This window comes from Rhinatrema bivittatum, chromosome 12, assembly GCF_901001135.1.
Source record: "Rhinatrema bivittatum chromosome 12, aRhiBiv1.1, whole genome shotgun sequence".
NCBI lineage: Eukaryota > Metazoa > Chordata > Amphibia > Gymnophiona > Rhinatrematidae > Rhinatrema > Rhinatrema bivittatum.
In genome coordinates, this window is record NC_042626.1 from 16419938 (window position 1) to 16436921 (window position 16984).

Genomic DNA, 16984 nt, shown 5'->3' on the forward strand with positions numbered 1-16984 from the left:
AACACTCGCACCATTCGACTCTAGACCAGCGGCAGAAATATCTCCAGAGCTCTGCGCACCACTCTCATTTCCAGACGATTAATGGACCAAGTTTTCTCTGTCATCAACCAAAGACCCTGGACAGAATGTCCCAGGCACACTGCTCCCCAGCCTTTGAGACTGGCATCCGTGGTCAGCACCACCCAATCCGGAACTTCGAGGTCCATTCCCCTGTCCAAATTGCGCCACGATAGCCACCATGCTAGGCTGGACTTGGCATCCCTCATCAGAGTCAAGGGGACAAAATACTTCTCCGATCTCAGATTCCACCAAGACAACAACACTCTCTATAGCGGCCGCATGTGGGCAAATGCCCACGGAACCAGGTCTGTCGAGGCCATGGACCTCAGGACCTGCAGATAGTCCCAGACCTTCAGAACTAGGAGATGTAGAAGATGAGAAACTTGCTCCTGCAACTTCACCACCCTGTCCACCCTCAGATATACCTTGCCTTGCTGGGTATCGAAACAAGCTCCTAGGTATTCCAGAGATTGAGAGCGGACCAGGTGGCTTTTCACCAAATTGATCACCCAACCCAAGGAGCTCAGAAGCTGCCTCACTCGTTGCACTGAACGAGAGCACTCCTCCTCCTCCATCTTCGCCTGGATAAGCCAATCGTCCAGGTATGGGCGAACCAACACCCTTCCCTCCTCAAGGCTGCCGCTACCACTACCATCACCTTTGTGAAGGTTCGAGGAGCCGTGGCCAAACCGAAGGGCAGGGCCTGAAACTGAAAATGCTGACCCAGCACCTCAAACTGCAGGAACTTCTAGTGGTCCTTTCAAATGGGAATATGCAGATAAGCCTTGGTGAGGTACAACACCGCCAGGCATTCTCCTTTGCGGACAGCCGCAGTTACCGTACACAGCATCTCCATCCGGAAGCATGGAACCCGTAAACAAGTTCCCCTTCTGCTAATCCAAGATGGGACAGAAAGTGCCCTCTTTCTTTGGCACCATAAAATAGATGGAATACCTTCCCTGCCCCTGCTCACTGAGGAACTGGAAGGATAGCTTGCAAGCTTATCAACCTGTGCAGAGTCCCTTCTACTGCATCTCGTTTGCTTCAAGAAGAACAGGAAGGCATCCCTGAGCGGGTGAGAAAATTCTAAGGCGTAACCATCCATTATCACTTCCAGAACCCACCGGTCTGAGGTAATCTTGACCCACTCCTCTTAAAAGTAGGACAACCTGCCCCCTACCATGACCAACAAGGAGAGGGCACCCCGGCTTCATTGGGACAGCTTACTTCCTCGAGCCTCCTCTGGAGGAACGGCTAGCCCCACACCCCAAAAGGAACAGTGATGACTAGACGACTGCTTAGGCCCAGAGGACGACGATCCTCTACCGGACTGAAACCTGAATGCGAGGACAAGCAAGAAAGTTCTTCTTAATGCCTTTCTTGTCCTCCGGTAGCCTACTGCCCTTGGTTCCCCCCCCCCCCCCACGACTTCATGAGCTGATCCAGATCCTCCCCAAAGACAAGCTTTCCTTTAAAGGGAAGGTTGCATAACTGAGTCTTAGACCACATGTCCGCCGACCAAATGCGCGGCCATCACAGAGACCATACTCCTAGCTGCAGTGCGCACCAGATCAAATAAAGCATTTGCCACATAAGCTCCCCCTGCCTCCAAACAAGCCACCTTTGTGGGGGACAGCACTCCTGGAGACTCCTGTTCCTGCAGCTTCTGGATCCAACATAAGCAAAAGTGCTGCATCATACTAGCACACACCGCCGCCCGGAGACTCAAAGCTGACACATCCTCTTGCAGATCATCAGAGTCATCCAGATCTCCGAGGTCCAACTCCATATGCACAGTCCGGAACCCGCGATGCTTCTCCAACCTTCCCCGAGATCTTTTGGAGGGGGCCTGAAGACTTCTTCTTGGGCCTCCGCTTGGCTGCCTTCTGTGCCAGAAAGGCCTCGTGCATAAGCAAAACAAATTCAGGAGAAAAAACCCCCAGGCCCTCACTAACCCTCTCAGTGCTACTGGGCTCAGAGACCGTTCCCTCATCAACACCATCCTCGTGAGCCTGTGCCGCAGGAGAGAGGGGTGGAGGTGAGTCACCAGATTTGCGGCCTGTCTGAGCCCCCTGACTGCGATCCCCCCACCTTGGCCCCTCCGGGCCTTAGGACTCTTAGCAGAGGATCCCTCTCCCCCTGAAGCACAGTCTGTGCAAAAAGAGAGATAACTAAGGTGGGCTGACCAGGTGCCACAAGCCCTACAGGCCTCCACATGCAGTTTCTCTGACATCCTGACTACGTCGCTCAAGTGCGCTCCACTCAGAGATAGGCCGCATGAACTCTAATGGTGCAAGGCAGGGTCTGCAGCCACAGGCAACACACACACGAAAACAGCTCTGAAGCCCCCAAAACCACGGCACACCAAAGGCCCGACACCCGCCAGGGAAGCCTTCTTGATCACGCGGCTGGTGCACTAAAAAAAAAAAAAGAAACGGCCACCCGAGCCAAGTCAAGCTGCGGCACGCTGGTTTGAGCAGATCCCCACCGGGGAACTCGCAGAAACATGCCAGCACCCGCAGCTCCCACTTCCTCAACGACCCGACACCCACCGATGTCGACTGCCCCGGCACTGCACTGCAGGCCGACTCTCCTGGCTGTTCCTCTGCAGTCTTTATAAGAACAAATTAAATACTTTTTTTTTTTTGTTTCTAAACTTTACTAAAGAAAGAAAAAACCCCAAAAGGGACACTTCCCTGAGGGGGCCAGTGGTGGACAGGAGGCACGAAGAGGGCTATCAGGGGCCCTGGAAACAGCAGGCAGCTACAGCCAGAGGTATATCCAACCCCCGTTTACCCGACTCAACTCGAGGAACCTGGCACCTCGAGGAGCAGTTCCAAATCTCCAACTCTAGATTAGTCAGGACGCAGGTATGCACTCTGCCATCTGCTGAAGATAAAGAAATACTGAGGGACTGCAGGTGGCACTCATTTATGTAGCAGTGCTTCGAAGTTTTTATTCTGACTCCATCTGCTGATCTGGACTGATCTGGGTATGTCCAGGAAGTGCACCTTATGCATAAGCAGCACAAACAGGAAAATACTGAGGAATCCTCACTCATCCCCAAGGAGGTCCCCCCCTCCTCTTCAGAATTAGGCTCCCGCCCATTCATAGGGCTCCAAATCGCCAGGAACAAAGGAGGGCGGGAGATCATCCAACTCCCTGAAAGCATCTTCTGCCAAAGCCAAGATGGCCACCATTGCGCACCTGTTGGGAGGATGTTTTTCCCGCCTTCTGAGGTGCCCCCGCACCTGCTTTATGCTTCCCTTGCCGCTCCGACCAGCCCTCCCCTCCAGAGAGGCATCGGGAACAGAAGCCGGTTTGCGAGAGACACGCACGCATCACTGCATGAGCAGCAGGCGCTGCCATGCACCATCAGCTGACCTTCAGCAAGCCGCACCAGACGAGTAGGCCTGACCGCGTGGCTAACCACCATTGCCACCCGAGAACTCCTGGAATACCTTCCCACAGCACCTGTGGCCGCTCTAATTCTGCTGCTCTACCTGCTGCTGTTTTTTTGGGGTTGTTTGGTTTTTTTTAAGCTTTACTAAACTAAAAACAAAAGAAGAGCAGAAGCAAAAGGGTAGATGAACTGCTACAGGATGTCAAGAGTTCTCCTGGGAGGGAAGGAACTGGTACCACCAATTGTTCACCCCTGGCAGCGAAAGGACTGATCCAAGAAAGGGTTGCCAACCCCCTGCGTCAGAAGGGATAGCCCCACCAGGGCCTAGCAACCTCCTGAGAGGAATCCTCCAATTCTTACTCCTCTCTTTCTTTTTTCCCCCCCAGACTGCAGGACTTGTACCTCTACCATCTGCTGGAGATAGAGAAATACTGAAGGACTGCAGGTGGCACATCAGGTTATAAAGGCAGCTTAAGTAAAACTCTGTCTCCATCTGCTGGAAGGGAGGCAAAACCCAGGAGACTGATCCGGGTATGAACAGGAAATATCCATTCCCTATGAATCTGTTCCATACCTCATGATTTTATAAACCTCTATCATATTCCCTCTCAGTTGACATAGGCAAGTTTCCAGCTGGCACATCATCCACTGCTATTTACTCTAATAAGCTATTGCCTCCTTCACCTGGCCATCATGCAGTCTCCTATATTCTTCTCCCACTCCTGCAGAATTTCTACTTCAGCTCCTCCATCACTGCTTCCCACCACTACTGCTCTCTACATCCTCAAGCTCCATAGCTATAAGGACAATGCTCCCCCTAACCGTCCAGCTCCTGCCAACACTGCACGACTTCATGTACCTTAACCTTCATGGCACCGCCAGTATCTGTTTCCATCACAGCTGCACAGTTCAGGTAAATGGAGCCCTGTGATGCAGGCAGGAGTTAATGAATGAGGAGGACCTTAATAGCTGAAGACTGCAGCTGTGGGAATTCATAGTATGAGTAGGCAGGGGAGAGGAAGGAGAGAGACAGGTAGAGAAGAGGAAGCAGGACAGGGAGAGAAGCTGTAATAAGAGGAGACAGAAGGAGACATGAGAAAAAATGAAAAATAAACACAGTAAAAGGAAATAAAGTTATTCAAATGCACATAAGCAAAGGCTAGAAAAAATGATTTTTAAAAAGAATATTGGTAGGGAGAAGGGAGAGAGGATATGCAAGAGTGAACTCTTCCTTCCTCCCTTCTCCTCACAGAAGCTGTGAGTGTTGCATCCCCAGTTCTGACTCAAGAATTAAACCCATATCTCCAACACAGCAACACCAGCACTAACTACCACAGAGCTATTGGGCTGGCCCTAGTAATCTTGATCATTGTTGTCCAATCCTCCATGAATGTCGGTAAAGAAAAGCACTAAATAAATATAAGATTATCAGTTACAGATCTTACAAAAGAAATAAAATAAACCATACTCTTAAGAGTTCAAAGCATGGACATTACAAGGTACACAAACTCTGGCTTCTGAAGGGAGTTATGGTCTATGAATGCGAACAAAGGCTGATGGCAGCACAGCCCCAGGAGGAGTAGGCTCCAAAAGAACTTAAAGACTTAAAAAAAAAAAAAACAAAAGGAAAGAGCTTGTATACAAAAGTGCTACAAGATTCACTGCAGAATCTATACAATGTTCTGATCTAATCCTTGCTGCAAAACACCCAGAAACCTTGACTACTTTACAAATTTCTGAACTCAATGTATCCTTCCCCTCACCCCCACCCCACCCAAGAGACAAAATGGAGCCAGTTCCATCTATTTGTGTCAAACATACCCTGCCATCTGTATGTCTGAAGACAAACCACTTCAGATCTGTAAGTGTACATGTCTCAGCGACAGGCTACCCCAAAATAAACATGCTGTGATCATACCTAAAGCAATCGAGATCACATTCTCCATTCTGGCAAAGTCAAAAGAAAGTCCTTGGTAACTATTTTGACACAAAATTCCATTGGAACAGCAACTGTATACGTTACGATTTTTACCTCCTCTTCTGGTTTTACTCTTATTTTCCCATCTCTAACAGGAAAGCCACTGCCGAACTCTTTCGATGCGATATCTGCACCATACTCAACGGTGACATCCTCCTCTATAGTGCTAACCAGGCGCCAAAATTCTTTCTCAACCAGTTCTGTAGGAACCATCTGGGAAAGGAAGGTACAAAGTGTCAGCTCAGACTCTCAGGCTCATGAGACATTGAGAACCCATCAATGCAACAGAACTCCCCTTAAAGGAATTCTTCCAATTAAAAGCAAATGTTCCTTTTAATCAATTTCACATATAGAAAATGATGGGGGGGAATTAAAAAAAACAAAAACCCACGACATTGAAGGTAGTTACTTAATAGTAATTCTTAACAATGGAGAAAGTACCTACCTGATAATTGTGTTTTCCTTAGTGTAGACAGATGGAGACGGAGTCAGATTTCAAAGCTGACGTCATCCTAGATACACCCCTGCAGCGACCTCAGCCCTGAAAAACTTGATTAAAAACAGATAACCATAATTCTACTCAACAAAACACTGAACCGCAGTAAGAATATATATGCCTTGATCTAAGGACTGGATGCGGCTTACCTGTAAAACTCTTGGAATCGATATCCACTCCACAAAGAATCTTTGGCACCATTCTTGGGTAGCCGTGGGTGGGATGCTGAGTCCATCTGTCTACACGAAGGAAAAAAAAAATCAAGTAAGTAATTTCTCCATTTCCTAGTGTGTAGCCAGATGGACTCAGGCCCAATGGGATGTACAAAACTACTCCCCTACCGGGTGGGAGGCTGCCCACGGTCCGGTTAACACTGTCCTTGCAAAGGCTGAATCTTCATGGGCCTGTACATCCAGGCAATAAACCTGTAGAAGGTGTGCAAGGAGGACCATGTCACCGCTCGGCAGCTATCAACAGAAGACAGCAGTCTAGCTTCCATCCATGAGACTGCCTGAGCTCTATTGGAATGAGCTTTAACCTGAGAAGGTTATGGCTTTCCTGCCTCCAGATAAGGTCCTGTGATCACCACCTTAATCCAGCGAGCTATGTTAGCCACGAAGCTGGTTCACTCCGCTTCCTTCCACCATGAAAGACAAACAGGAGGTCCGTCTTTCGGACCAGTTCTAAAACTTCCAGATCCCGCACTAAAAGTCTATTGACATTCAAACAACAGAGGAGGTGGGATTCTTCCGCATCCTTGTGCTTATCTAGGGATGGCAACAAAATGGACTGATTCAAATGAAATTGAGACTACCTTGGGCAAGAAGGATGCAACAGTACAAAGCTGTAACGCTCCTGGAGTCATCCGGAGGAACGATTCCCGACACAATGTTGTAATTCAGAGATGCAATGTACCGAGCATATAGCCTTCAACGCCACCTTTTTAAAGGTTAATAAACGCAAGGAAAGACTGCGCAGCGGCCGAAAGGAGGGCCCTGCCAAAAATTCTAATACTGGATTAAGATTCCACAAGGGAAGGTGCTTCACCCCTTTCAGAAAATGGGCCATGTCCTGATGAGCTGACAGGAGGGTTCTGTTCACCTCGCCCCTCAAAACAGGAGAGCAGCTACCTGGACCTTCAAGAAGTTAAGCGTCAAATCTTTATTCAAGCTGTCTTGCAAAAATTCCAGAATTACTGGGATTTTGATCACTCAAGTGAAGACACCTACCTCGTTCCTCGCACCAGGCCTCAAATACTCTCCAGACCCACACATACACAAGGGACGTAGAGAACGTCTGAGCACAGAGTAAGGTTGCAATTACTGCCAGAGAATATACTCGCTTTATCAGGCGAGCCCTCTCAAGTGCCAGACCGTAAGACAGAATCAAGTCAGATCCTCGTGAAGGACTGGTTCCTGCTATAGTAGGTTCCTTTGCGGTGGGAGGCACAAGGGGTCTCCACAGGAGCCTCTGCATATCCGCATACCATGGATGCCTAGGCCAATCTGGAGCTACTAGTAGGACTATTCCCCTGTGGTACTCAATTCTGTGAATGACCCTGCCCAGCAGGGGCCATGGAGGGAAAGCATATAACTGTTCTTCTGGCCAGGTCTGAATGAGAGCATCAATCCCCAGGGACCGCTACTCTTCTGCGACTGAAGAATCAAGAAACCTTCACATTGTGAGATGCGGAGCACTGTCCTGATACAGGATACCCTTCAAGTTTTTCTCTGTCTCCATCTGCTGGAAAGGAGGCTCAATCCACTGTCTGGACTGATCCAGGTACGTACAGGGAACTATCAGCTGAAAGGCTTTGGCCAACAACGCTCACTCTCCTGGATCCAGACTTTCCCTGCTTATAAAGTCTGCTCTGACATTGTCTTTTCCTGAGATGTGGGAGGCTGAGATCATCTATAGATGCATTTCTGCCCATTCCGTAAGGAGATCTATCTCCTGTGACACTTGCTGGCTCTTGGACCTGGCTCGGATCAACCAATCATCCAAGTACAGGTGCACCAGGATTCCCTCTTTTCTCAATGCTGCCGTTACGACCACCATAATTTTGGAAAATGTTCTGGGGGCTGTGGCTAGGCCAAAGGGCGGTGCCTGGAACTGATAATAGCGACCCAGTACCACAAAGCGTAGGAAACTTTTCTATTCTTGATGGATTAGAATATGTAGGTAGGCCTTGGATAGGTCTGTGGAGGTTAAGAACTCTCATGATTGTTCGGCCATTATCACGGAGCATAGGGTTTCTATGTGGAAATAATTCAATCGTAGATGTCTGTTGACGCTCTTGAGCTCCAGGATGGGGCTAAAGGAACATTCCTTCTTGCGTACAATGAAACAGATGGAATGACGACCATATTTTCCTGGGGCGCAGGTACTGGGATTAGAGTCCTCAACCTGCAAAGCCTTAAAAGAGTAGTCTCCACTGCCTGCTTTTGTGCTGGGAGTAACAAGGAAAACACCAAATCTTTAAATTTGTATTGCATACAGGAATTTGTATTGCATACAGGAATTCCGGTATATAAAAATTAAAAAAAAATAATATAAATAAATGGCACCCAATAAACAAGGAGACATCATGAATATGGCCAAGGAGTGCTGTGAAATTCCAGCGCATATCCTTCTCGTATGACCTCCAGTACCCATTTGTCCGAAGTGATCTCGACCCACCTCTGATAGAAGAGGGTCAGTCAACCTATCTCCTTGTTCTGAGGGTGGATCAGCAAGTTCTCAATTAGGGGTTTGGGATGAACCTGAATCCGAGCGTGCCCCTCTCTTAGCTATCGACCTCAAAAGGACTGAGAACTCCCAAAGGGCCGAGACCTCTGAAATGTTGAGTTTCTGTAGGAGCAAAAGCATTGAGAGCCCCCTGAATCGACTTCTCTTGTCTTCTGGTAGCCGGGGAACTCATTTACTGGCCAGCTTTTCCAATTCGCTTCCAAAAAGGAGGTTGTGCCTGCTGACCAATTTCGCAGCCATAGCTGTCTTCTGGCCGCCACCACTGAGACCACTCCTCTGGCCGAAGTATGGACTAGATCAGAGCCTGCATCAACTAAAATGGCAGCAGCAGGTTCCATAACCACTCTGAAATTCACACCCAAGTCATCCAACTCTAGAGAGAGGAGTAAGCACAAAAGGACTACCAGGGTACAACAAGCAGCAATCTATAAGTTCATTGCTACTGCGTCAAAAGCCTGTTTAAGGATGGACTCCATCCATCTATCGTACGCATCCTTTAAAGTCTGCTCCTCCCTCCACTGGGATAAGTTGTTCGCTTAGAGATGGCACAGACCAGTGCATCCACTTTAGGGAAACACAAACACTCTCTCACTGCCAGATCCAGTGGGTATAGAGCTTCTAACACTCGTCTCCCTTTAAACTTGCTTCTGGGACATCCCATTCCAGGTCAATCAACTCCTGGATGGCTTCCAGTACTAGAAAGTAGCAAGAGGCTTTCCATAGGGAAATCAGAATGGGATTCTTCTTTGGTTCCATCATAGAATCCACCCCAGGAACTCCCAGCATCTTCAGGGTCTGTGAAACCAAGGCTGGCAATTCGTCTCTATGGAAAAACCGTAACATGGTCAGATATGTTTCTAAACCAGGGGTGATTTCCCCATCTTCCAAGGAATCTGTATCCTCCACTTCATCCGTGCTGTTCGGGTCCCTGTCAGGGATACCCCTTGGCGAGGCATACCTCGAGGTCTTATTGGGAGAGGGAGGGTTTACCGGCTGATGTTCCATCCGGATAGGGGCAAGTAAAGTAGCCAACTGTGCCTGTATGAAGGCTTAATGGCCCTGGAAAAATTCCACTCGAGAGAAAGCAGCAAGATCCATGCCTAGCCAGGAGGTATTGGGGTAGGTGCTGCTTAATTTCCCTTTCCCATGGCCGACCCAGTCCCAGGGGTACTTCCAGTTAAGGCTGTGGCTAATCCATCCTCTGAATGGGAGGAGCCAGGCTTAGCAAAGTCCAGGGAGGCCAACTCTCCCTGGGCTTCTTCACAGTGCTGATATAAGTTGGAATCCAGGTCAGACTGCGAAGCCCTAATATGACCAGCAACGCAGAGAGAAAAGCGCTCGTTTCTTGGGTGCCGGAAGAATTGGTGGGGGTAACTTTTCTGTTGGCTTGTGCTTAAAATTTTATGCGCATAGATTTCAGGTGCCTAGGCAGGACGCGACGAGGTGCAGGCAACGCCCATGTGCCTGGCTTTACTTGTATTTTGCTCTTAGTAGGGTGTGCATGTACGTACGCGCGCACCGACGTTCTATGAGGGCAATACAGCATGCACAAAGATGGGCACAAGATGGCGCCACTGCAGCCTACCATGCCTATAGTGGGGCCTAGTCCACTGGGGGGGGGGGGGGGGGGGGGCCCCGCTCAACCCACTCGGAAGCCCACTTCCCCTTACCCCAAACGGGATCGGGAACAATGTTGGTACAGTGCGCCAAGCTAGGAGACTGGAGGAAGTCTTACCAAAACCCCTCCAAATGTCTCTGAATGGGGAGGTAAAGTTTTTTGTTGTTGTTTTTTAAACTTACCTGGGCTCCACGCTTACCGGCTGAGTACAGAGATGGTCTCCATCTGTAGGGGAGAGGGCTTTGGCCATCACCACCGTGCTCTTCTTCCTGCACCCGCTGCCTTTCAGCTGCTTAAGTAGTTGAGTCCACGCCGGGAACTGGCTACCGGACCAAGGCAGACCTCTGAGGGATCTGGGAAATCCCCTCAGGAATTCTCAACTGGGGGAGGGACCTTTAGGTATCACCGCAGGAGAGCGGGGCTCAATTTTTTATCCAATTTAAATGTAGAATTTCTCCTTCCAAAAAATACAGCAATCTCCATAGGGAGAAGTACATCCACCATCTGCTGGAGATGGAGAAATACTGAAGGGCTGAGGTTACTGCAGGGTGACGTCAGCTTTGAAATCTGACTCCGTCTCCATCTGCTGGCAAGGGAGCAAACCCATTGGTCCTGAGTCCATCTGGCTACACACTAGGAAATACTATTTTTATGCTGATGACTCCCAGATCTACCTTTCTACATCAGAAATTTCACCAGAAATCCAGTCCCGGTTCTCAGCCTGCTTCTTTGACATTGCTACCTGGATGTCCCGCTAACTCTTTCAACTGCAATCTGTCTTAAATTTCAATGTGTTATCCACTATGATACCTAGATCTCTTTCTTAGATGGTAGCTCCTAATATGGAACCTGATTATAGAATGGTTTACTTTTCCCTATATGCATTGCCTTGCACTTATCCACATTAAATTTAATCTGCCATTTCGATGCCCAATTTTCCAGTCTCAGAAGGTCCTCCTGCAATTTATCACAATCCAATTGTGATTTAACTACTCTGAATAATTTTGTATCTGCAAATTTGATTACCTCACTCGTCGTATTCCTTTCCAGATCATTTATAAATATATTGAAAAGCACAGGTCTTAGTACAGATCCTTGAGGCACTCCACTGTTTACCCCCACTGAGAAAATTGTCCAATTAATCCTACTGTTTCCTGTCTTTTTTTTTTTTTTATTTATACTTTAAGTTTAACATTTTCCAATGAAATAAGAATAAGAATATTATGAATTACATTAACATAATCCTCAAAAGGACATCGCCTCATATCCCATGACTTTTTACTTTTCCTAGATGCCTCTCACGAGGAACTTTGTCAAACGCCTTCTGAAAATCTAAATTCACTACATCTACCAGTTCACCTTTATCTACATATTTATTAACTCCTTCAAAAAAGTGAAACAGATTTGTGAAGCAAGACTTGCCTTGGGTAAAGCCATGCTGACTTTGTTCCACTAAACCATGTCTTTCTATATATTCTGTGATTTTGATATTTAGAACACTTTCCACTATTTTTCCTGGCACTGAAGTCAGGCTAACTGGTCTGTAGTTTCCCAGGTCACCCCTGGAGCCCTTTTTAAATATTGGGGTTACATTAGCCACCCTCCAGTCTTCAGGTACAATGGATGATTTTAATGATAGGTTACAAATTTTTACTAATAGGTCTGAAATTTCATTTTCGAGTTCCTTCAGAACCCTGGGGTGTATACCATCCGGTCCAGGTGATTTACTACTCTTCAGTTTGTCAATCAGGCCTACCACATCTTCTAAGTTCACCGTGATTTGATTCAGTACATCTGAATCATCACCCATGAAAACCTTCTCTGATACGGGTATCTCCCCAACATCCTCTTCAGTAAATACTGAAGCAAAGAAATCATTTAATCTTTCCGCGACGGCCTTATCTTCTCTAAGTGCTCCTTTAACCCCTCAATCATCTAACGGTCCAACTGACTCCCTCACAGGTTTCCTGCTTCTGATATATTTTTAAATTTTTTACTGTGAGTTTTTGCCTCTACAGCCAACTTCTTTTCAAATTCTCTCTTAGCCTGTCTTATCAATAACTTACATTTAACTTGCCAACGCTTATGCATTAACCTATTTTCTTCTGTTGGATCCTTCTTCCAATTTTTGAATGAAGATCTTTTGGCTAAAATAGCTTCTTTCACCTCCCCTTTTAACCACACCGGTATTTTCTGTTCAAGAATGCCCAAGACTTGTCATGTAACATCAGTGTCACTATTCTTTACTTGCTTAGGAGGTTAAAAAATGCTAGAATCCATGCACATTTCAGTTCAGCAATAGAACTGCCATAGGATAGCCTACACCCATCATGCTTAGCAACAAACCAATTAATGCTCATTAGGCTTAAAAATGAGCAAACACTCTAGGATCTTGCCCAGGCTTCCTTATATCTACAAAGCAGTGCAATGAAAGTGCTGCAACTGAAACCAAGGAGCAGCACGAACCCCAGGTGCTCTGTTTTTCTCCTCCATCACCACCAAATCTCCCCTTGAGCTCATCCTGTGTTAAGTGCTGGCATTCACCAGTTATGTTTAACTACTGGACAATACATTAATAGGGATGTGCTTTCATTTGAATACTATCTATATTATTTCATGCAGTTTTAAAAATAACCATAGAAAAAAAATCCTCCCACAACTAAACTTTTGACCTACACACCCCTATATATGAATACTTTCAGCAGTTACTGTAGCTCTGTTTTAAGTTTCTGCATTTTTCTTTTTCTGATGTACCACATCTGTGCCAATAAACACATTTAAAACCCAAATTCTCTGCAGCATCCATAAAATGAAAGCACAAGCTGGAAAGACAGCTAACGCTCAAAATACATGAAAACTTACATGTACCGGCATGTTAAAATAGTCAGATTTAAATGCATCTGCCATTTCACCAAATGTGCGCAGCGTATAATCTCTTGCTGCTTGTTCAAAGCCAAACGCTTCCTGAGGCTTGCTGCATTCCTGCAATGGAAAGATACCAAGGAATGCCAATCAGTTCGCCAATACAGCAGAAACATTTTGCCAATGTGCCTGCGTGCTGAGGTCTTCTGGGTTTGGCAGAATGTAAATTCTGACTTTTATTGCTGACTTTGGAAAATGTCAAGGGTAGCAAAGCAGCTGACAGTTGAGTAAACCAGAGAGAAAGTCCAGAAAACCAACTTTAGTTGCACAATTGCTTGTGATTTGAAATAACAACATCTGAAGAATGTAACAATGAGGTCTCAAAAACCAGAGTACATCATCTTTGGATAATTTTTGTGGGCCCGATATTCGGCCACTGGCTGGATTGTAAAGTTAGCTGGATGAAAGCAGTTATTAAAAAGTTAGCCGGATAAACTTATCCAGCAAACGTTGCTAGGATAATTATACCTGGCTCACTTCAAGACAACTTTCAGACCGCATGAAAGCAATCTGGCTACCTTAGACAACACTGAATACCAGCAAGTTAGTCAAAACAGCTGACTCTGCCCCAAAATGCTCCTGCCCCTAACTCATTCAGTTAACTTTTTAGCTGGATAAGTGCTGTATGCCGAGTGCAGCCAGATATTCAAACAGCACCATTTATCCGGCATAGTCCAAATTTAGCCAGACAAATGGTGCTAAATATCCAACTCTGTATCGCGCACACACACACAAAAAAAAAAAAAGTATCACAACTTGCAAAGACATCTACACCACTAAACAAACCTTTGCTGAAGTGAGTACCATTACTTTAGACCAGCTAATTTCATACTTGGCAAAGGAAACCACTTATGTTGCTGTAATCTTGTTTAAAACCATGTTTCTGGGTTTTCTTTTTTATTTCTATTCCTGCTCTCATATTAAAAACTTTCTTGGCTGCTGAATTGTTAAATACTTTGTATAGGGTGACCATAGGACTCCATGTCAGCCCCAGTTTTACCCCATTGTATGCATGAAGATGTAGTTCTATGTTTCTTAGGAAACGCAACTGGGAAATCAGAACTACATGTCTGTACATGCAATGGTTCAGCTTGTCCCTCTGCTCATGCAGCTGTATAGTCACCCTACACTTAACATTTCTCTGCTAAGGAATTACAAAGTCCATAAAAGTAAAATGATCTAGATCTGAATTCTTTTTTTTTTTTTATTATTAATTTGCTAGTTTGGTTATCCGGTTTAAAAAGATTTCAGATAGAAGTTGCACACCCTGCCCCAGAAGATAGGCTCCTGCCATAGTCACAATACCCTATGCAGTCATATCCCATAACCCCTCTTTCACCAACCTTTGCCAATCAGTTTCTCTAGTTTATTTACCTGGGCCAGGCATTTGGGACAGCGCCAGTCTCCCTTAGGAACATCGTGAAGAGGCGGAATAAGACAGAAGGTATGGTAGCTGTCATCACATCCATCACACAGCAAGAGACGATCTTCATCGCTGCCACTTCCACAGATCAGACAAACATACAAATCCACCTGGAACACAGTAAAACAAGACCACAATGAGAAGCATCCACTTATAAAAGTACTAATCAACAGGATCTCAGAGCCATAGCTGGGATGTTTGCCCATATGCAGCAGAATAGCAGTAAGCAATACTCATGCCTTACCTTTAACCTATTCTTCCTCAATCTATCCCCTTGCCCCTTCCCTACCCCAGCGCTCCCACCATAGCTCCTCCCCAACTACCTTCCCTCATTTCCACCTTTTACTTCCTACATATTTATGCAATTGATAGCAGCCTTGACGGATAAGATGTCTACACATGTACATAGTTCCTATTGCATTCACTTCTATCTGGTACGCAGTTCCTTTGTACCCAGTTTATTATTGATTTCCACCTCATCTCTTTCCCCTTCCCTCTTCTCTCTCCCTTTCTTGCCTGCCCAATCTCCCCTCCCTTGTTTATTGTAATTTTCCTCCTTTCAGTTCATTGCAAACCGGCATGATGTGCCTTACGAATGTTGGTAAAGAAAAGCTCATAAATAAGAGAATTGGTTCTTACCTGCTAATTTTCGTTCCTGTAGTACCAAGGATCAGTCCAGACTGCTGGGTTTTGCCCTCCCTCTAGCAGATTGAGACAGAGAAAAGCTGAAAAGCACCCCCTAGATATACCGGAGTGCCACCTTCGATCCTTTAGTATAATCAATATCAAAGCAAAATGAAGTAAATTTAATAACCAATGACTAGATCAAGCAAAACAACCTGCCCTATGGAGCTCATGTTTTTTTGTTTTTTTTAAACAAGAAACAGCAAAAAAAACTATGTAAAATGAACGTGACAAGATCTGCAAGTAGAAACAAACAACATCTGAGCGGACTCTTCTAGACAAATCATTTCTGGGTGGGCATCTGGACTTATCCTTGGTACTACAGGAATGAAAATTAGCAGGTAAGAACCAATTTTCCTTTCCCTGTACGTACCAGGATCAGTCCAGACTGCTGGGATGTACCCAAGCTGCCCTAAATGGGGTGGGACCCCAAGAGTCCCGCTCTGAGCACACTGTTGCTAAAGGAATCCACATCTGGAGCCTGTACATCCAAACGGTAATGCCTAGCAAACGTGTGCAAAGATTTCCAAGTAGCTGCCCTACAGATTTCTTGAGGTGAACCACATTGGCTCTCAGCCTACAACGCCGCTTGCGATCTGTTAGAATGAGCCTTAAGCCCATCAGGCACTTGTCGCCCCTGACATATGTATGTGGAAGCAATAGTGTCCTTCAGCCAACGGTAGTCTTAGAAGCTTTACATCCTTTCTTTGGACCACTCCCTAAGACAAAAAGATGATCAGACAGCCGAAAAGAATTAGTCACCTCCAAGTACCGCAGAAGAATCCGACGCGCGTCTAACATCCTCATATCCTATCCCTGAGGTGAAGACTTATCCACCTCCGGAAAAGCTGGCAAATCAAGACTGGTTGACGTGAAAAGCAGAGACCACCTTTGGCAGAAAAGAAGGCACCGTCCAAAGCGAGACTCCTGAGTCCAATATTCGTAAGAACGGTTCCCTACAGGACAACACCTGAAGTTCCGAGACGAGGCGAGCAGAACATATAGCCACGAGAATTATTTATTTAACATAACATTTTTCTATACCGACCTTCAAGGTTGAATACCATATCAGGTCGGTTTACATCGAACAGGGGTAGATCAGTATAACGTAACATAACATAAGGAGCAAATTTTGTGGTAAGAGACAAGAGCAGAGAAGCAAAAAGTTACATAATAACAAGGACCTTGAACTTGGAAGCGGTTTTAAGAGTTAAATCCTTCAACGTAGCATGCTTGATAGGCTCAAAAGGAGAGCCGCAAAGTCCTCAGAGTACCAGGTTCAAACTCCATGAACGACAAACCGCCCGCACCAGCGGGTGTAAATGTTTAGCTCCCCTCAAAAAACGAACATCATCAGGATGGCCCGCGATGGAGGAACCCGCAATCTTGCTTTTTAAGCAACCTAATGCTGTTACCTGGACCCTGAGAGAACTATATGCCAAACCCTTCAAGCAGTCCTGCAAGAAGGCAAGAAATTGTAAGATCGTGACCTGTCGTGGGGACACCTTCAACCCACTATACCAGGAATCAAACACTTTCCACACCCTGACATAGGTGAGGGAAGTAGATGTCTTTCGTGCCCGTAGAAGGGTGATAATCACCGCCTCTGGATAGCCTTTCTTTCTCAATTGCCTCCTCTCATAAGCCAAGCC

General features: G+C 46.2%; 1 protein-coding gene across 6 annotated transcripts in view; it reads right to left on the reverse strand.

The window, feature by feature from the left end:
* The window catches only part of KDM5B (lysine demethylase 5B), a 164030-nt gene that overhangs the window by 91953 nt on the left and 55093 nt on the right, over positions 1 to 16984 (reverse strand). For all 6 annotated transcript variants that reach the window (XM_029573272.1, XM_029573270.1, XM_029573271.1 and 3 more), the window contains exons 9-11: positions 14600 to 14758; positions 13166 to 13285; positions 5496 to 5654 (exon numbers count right to left, since the gene is read on the reverse strand). In XM_029573272.1, the coding sequence (XP_029429132.1) occupies positions 5496 to 5654; positions 13166 to 13285; positions 14600 to 14758 (438 nt within the window). The remainder of the gene's footprint in view (positions 1 to 5495; positions 5655 to 13165; positions 13286 to 14599; positions 14759 to 16984) is intronic.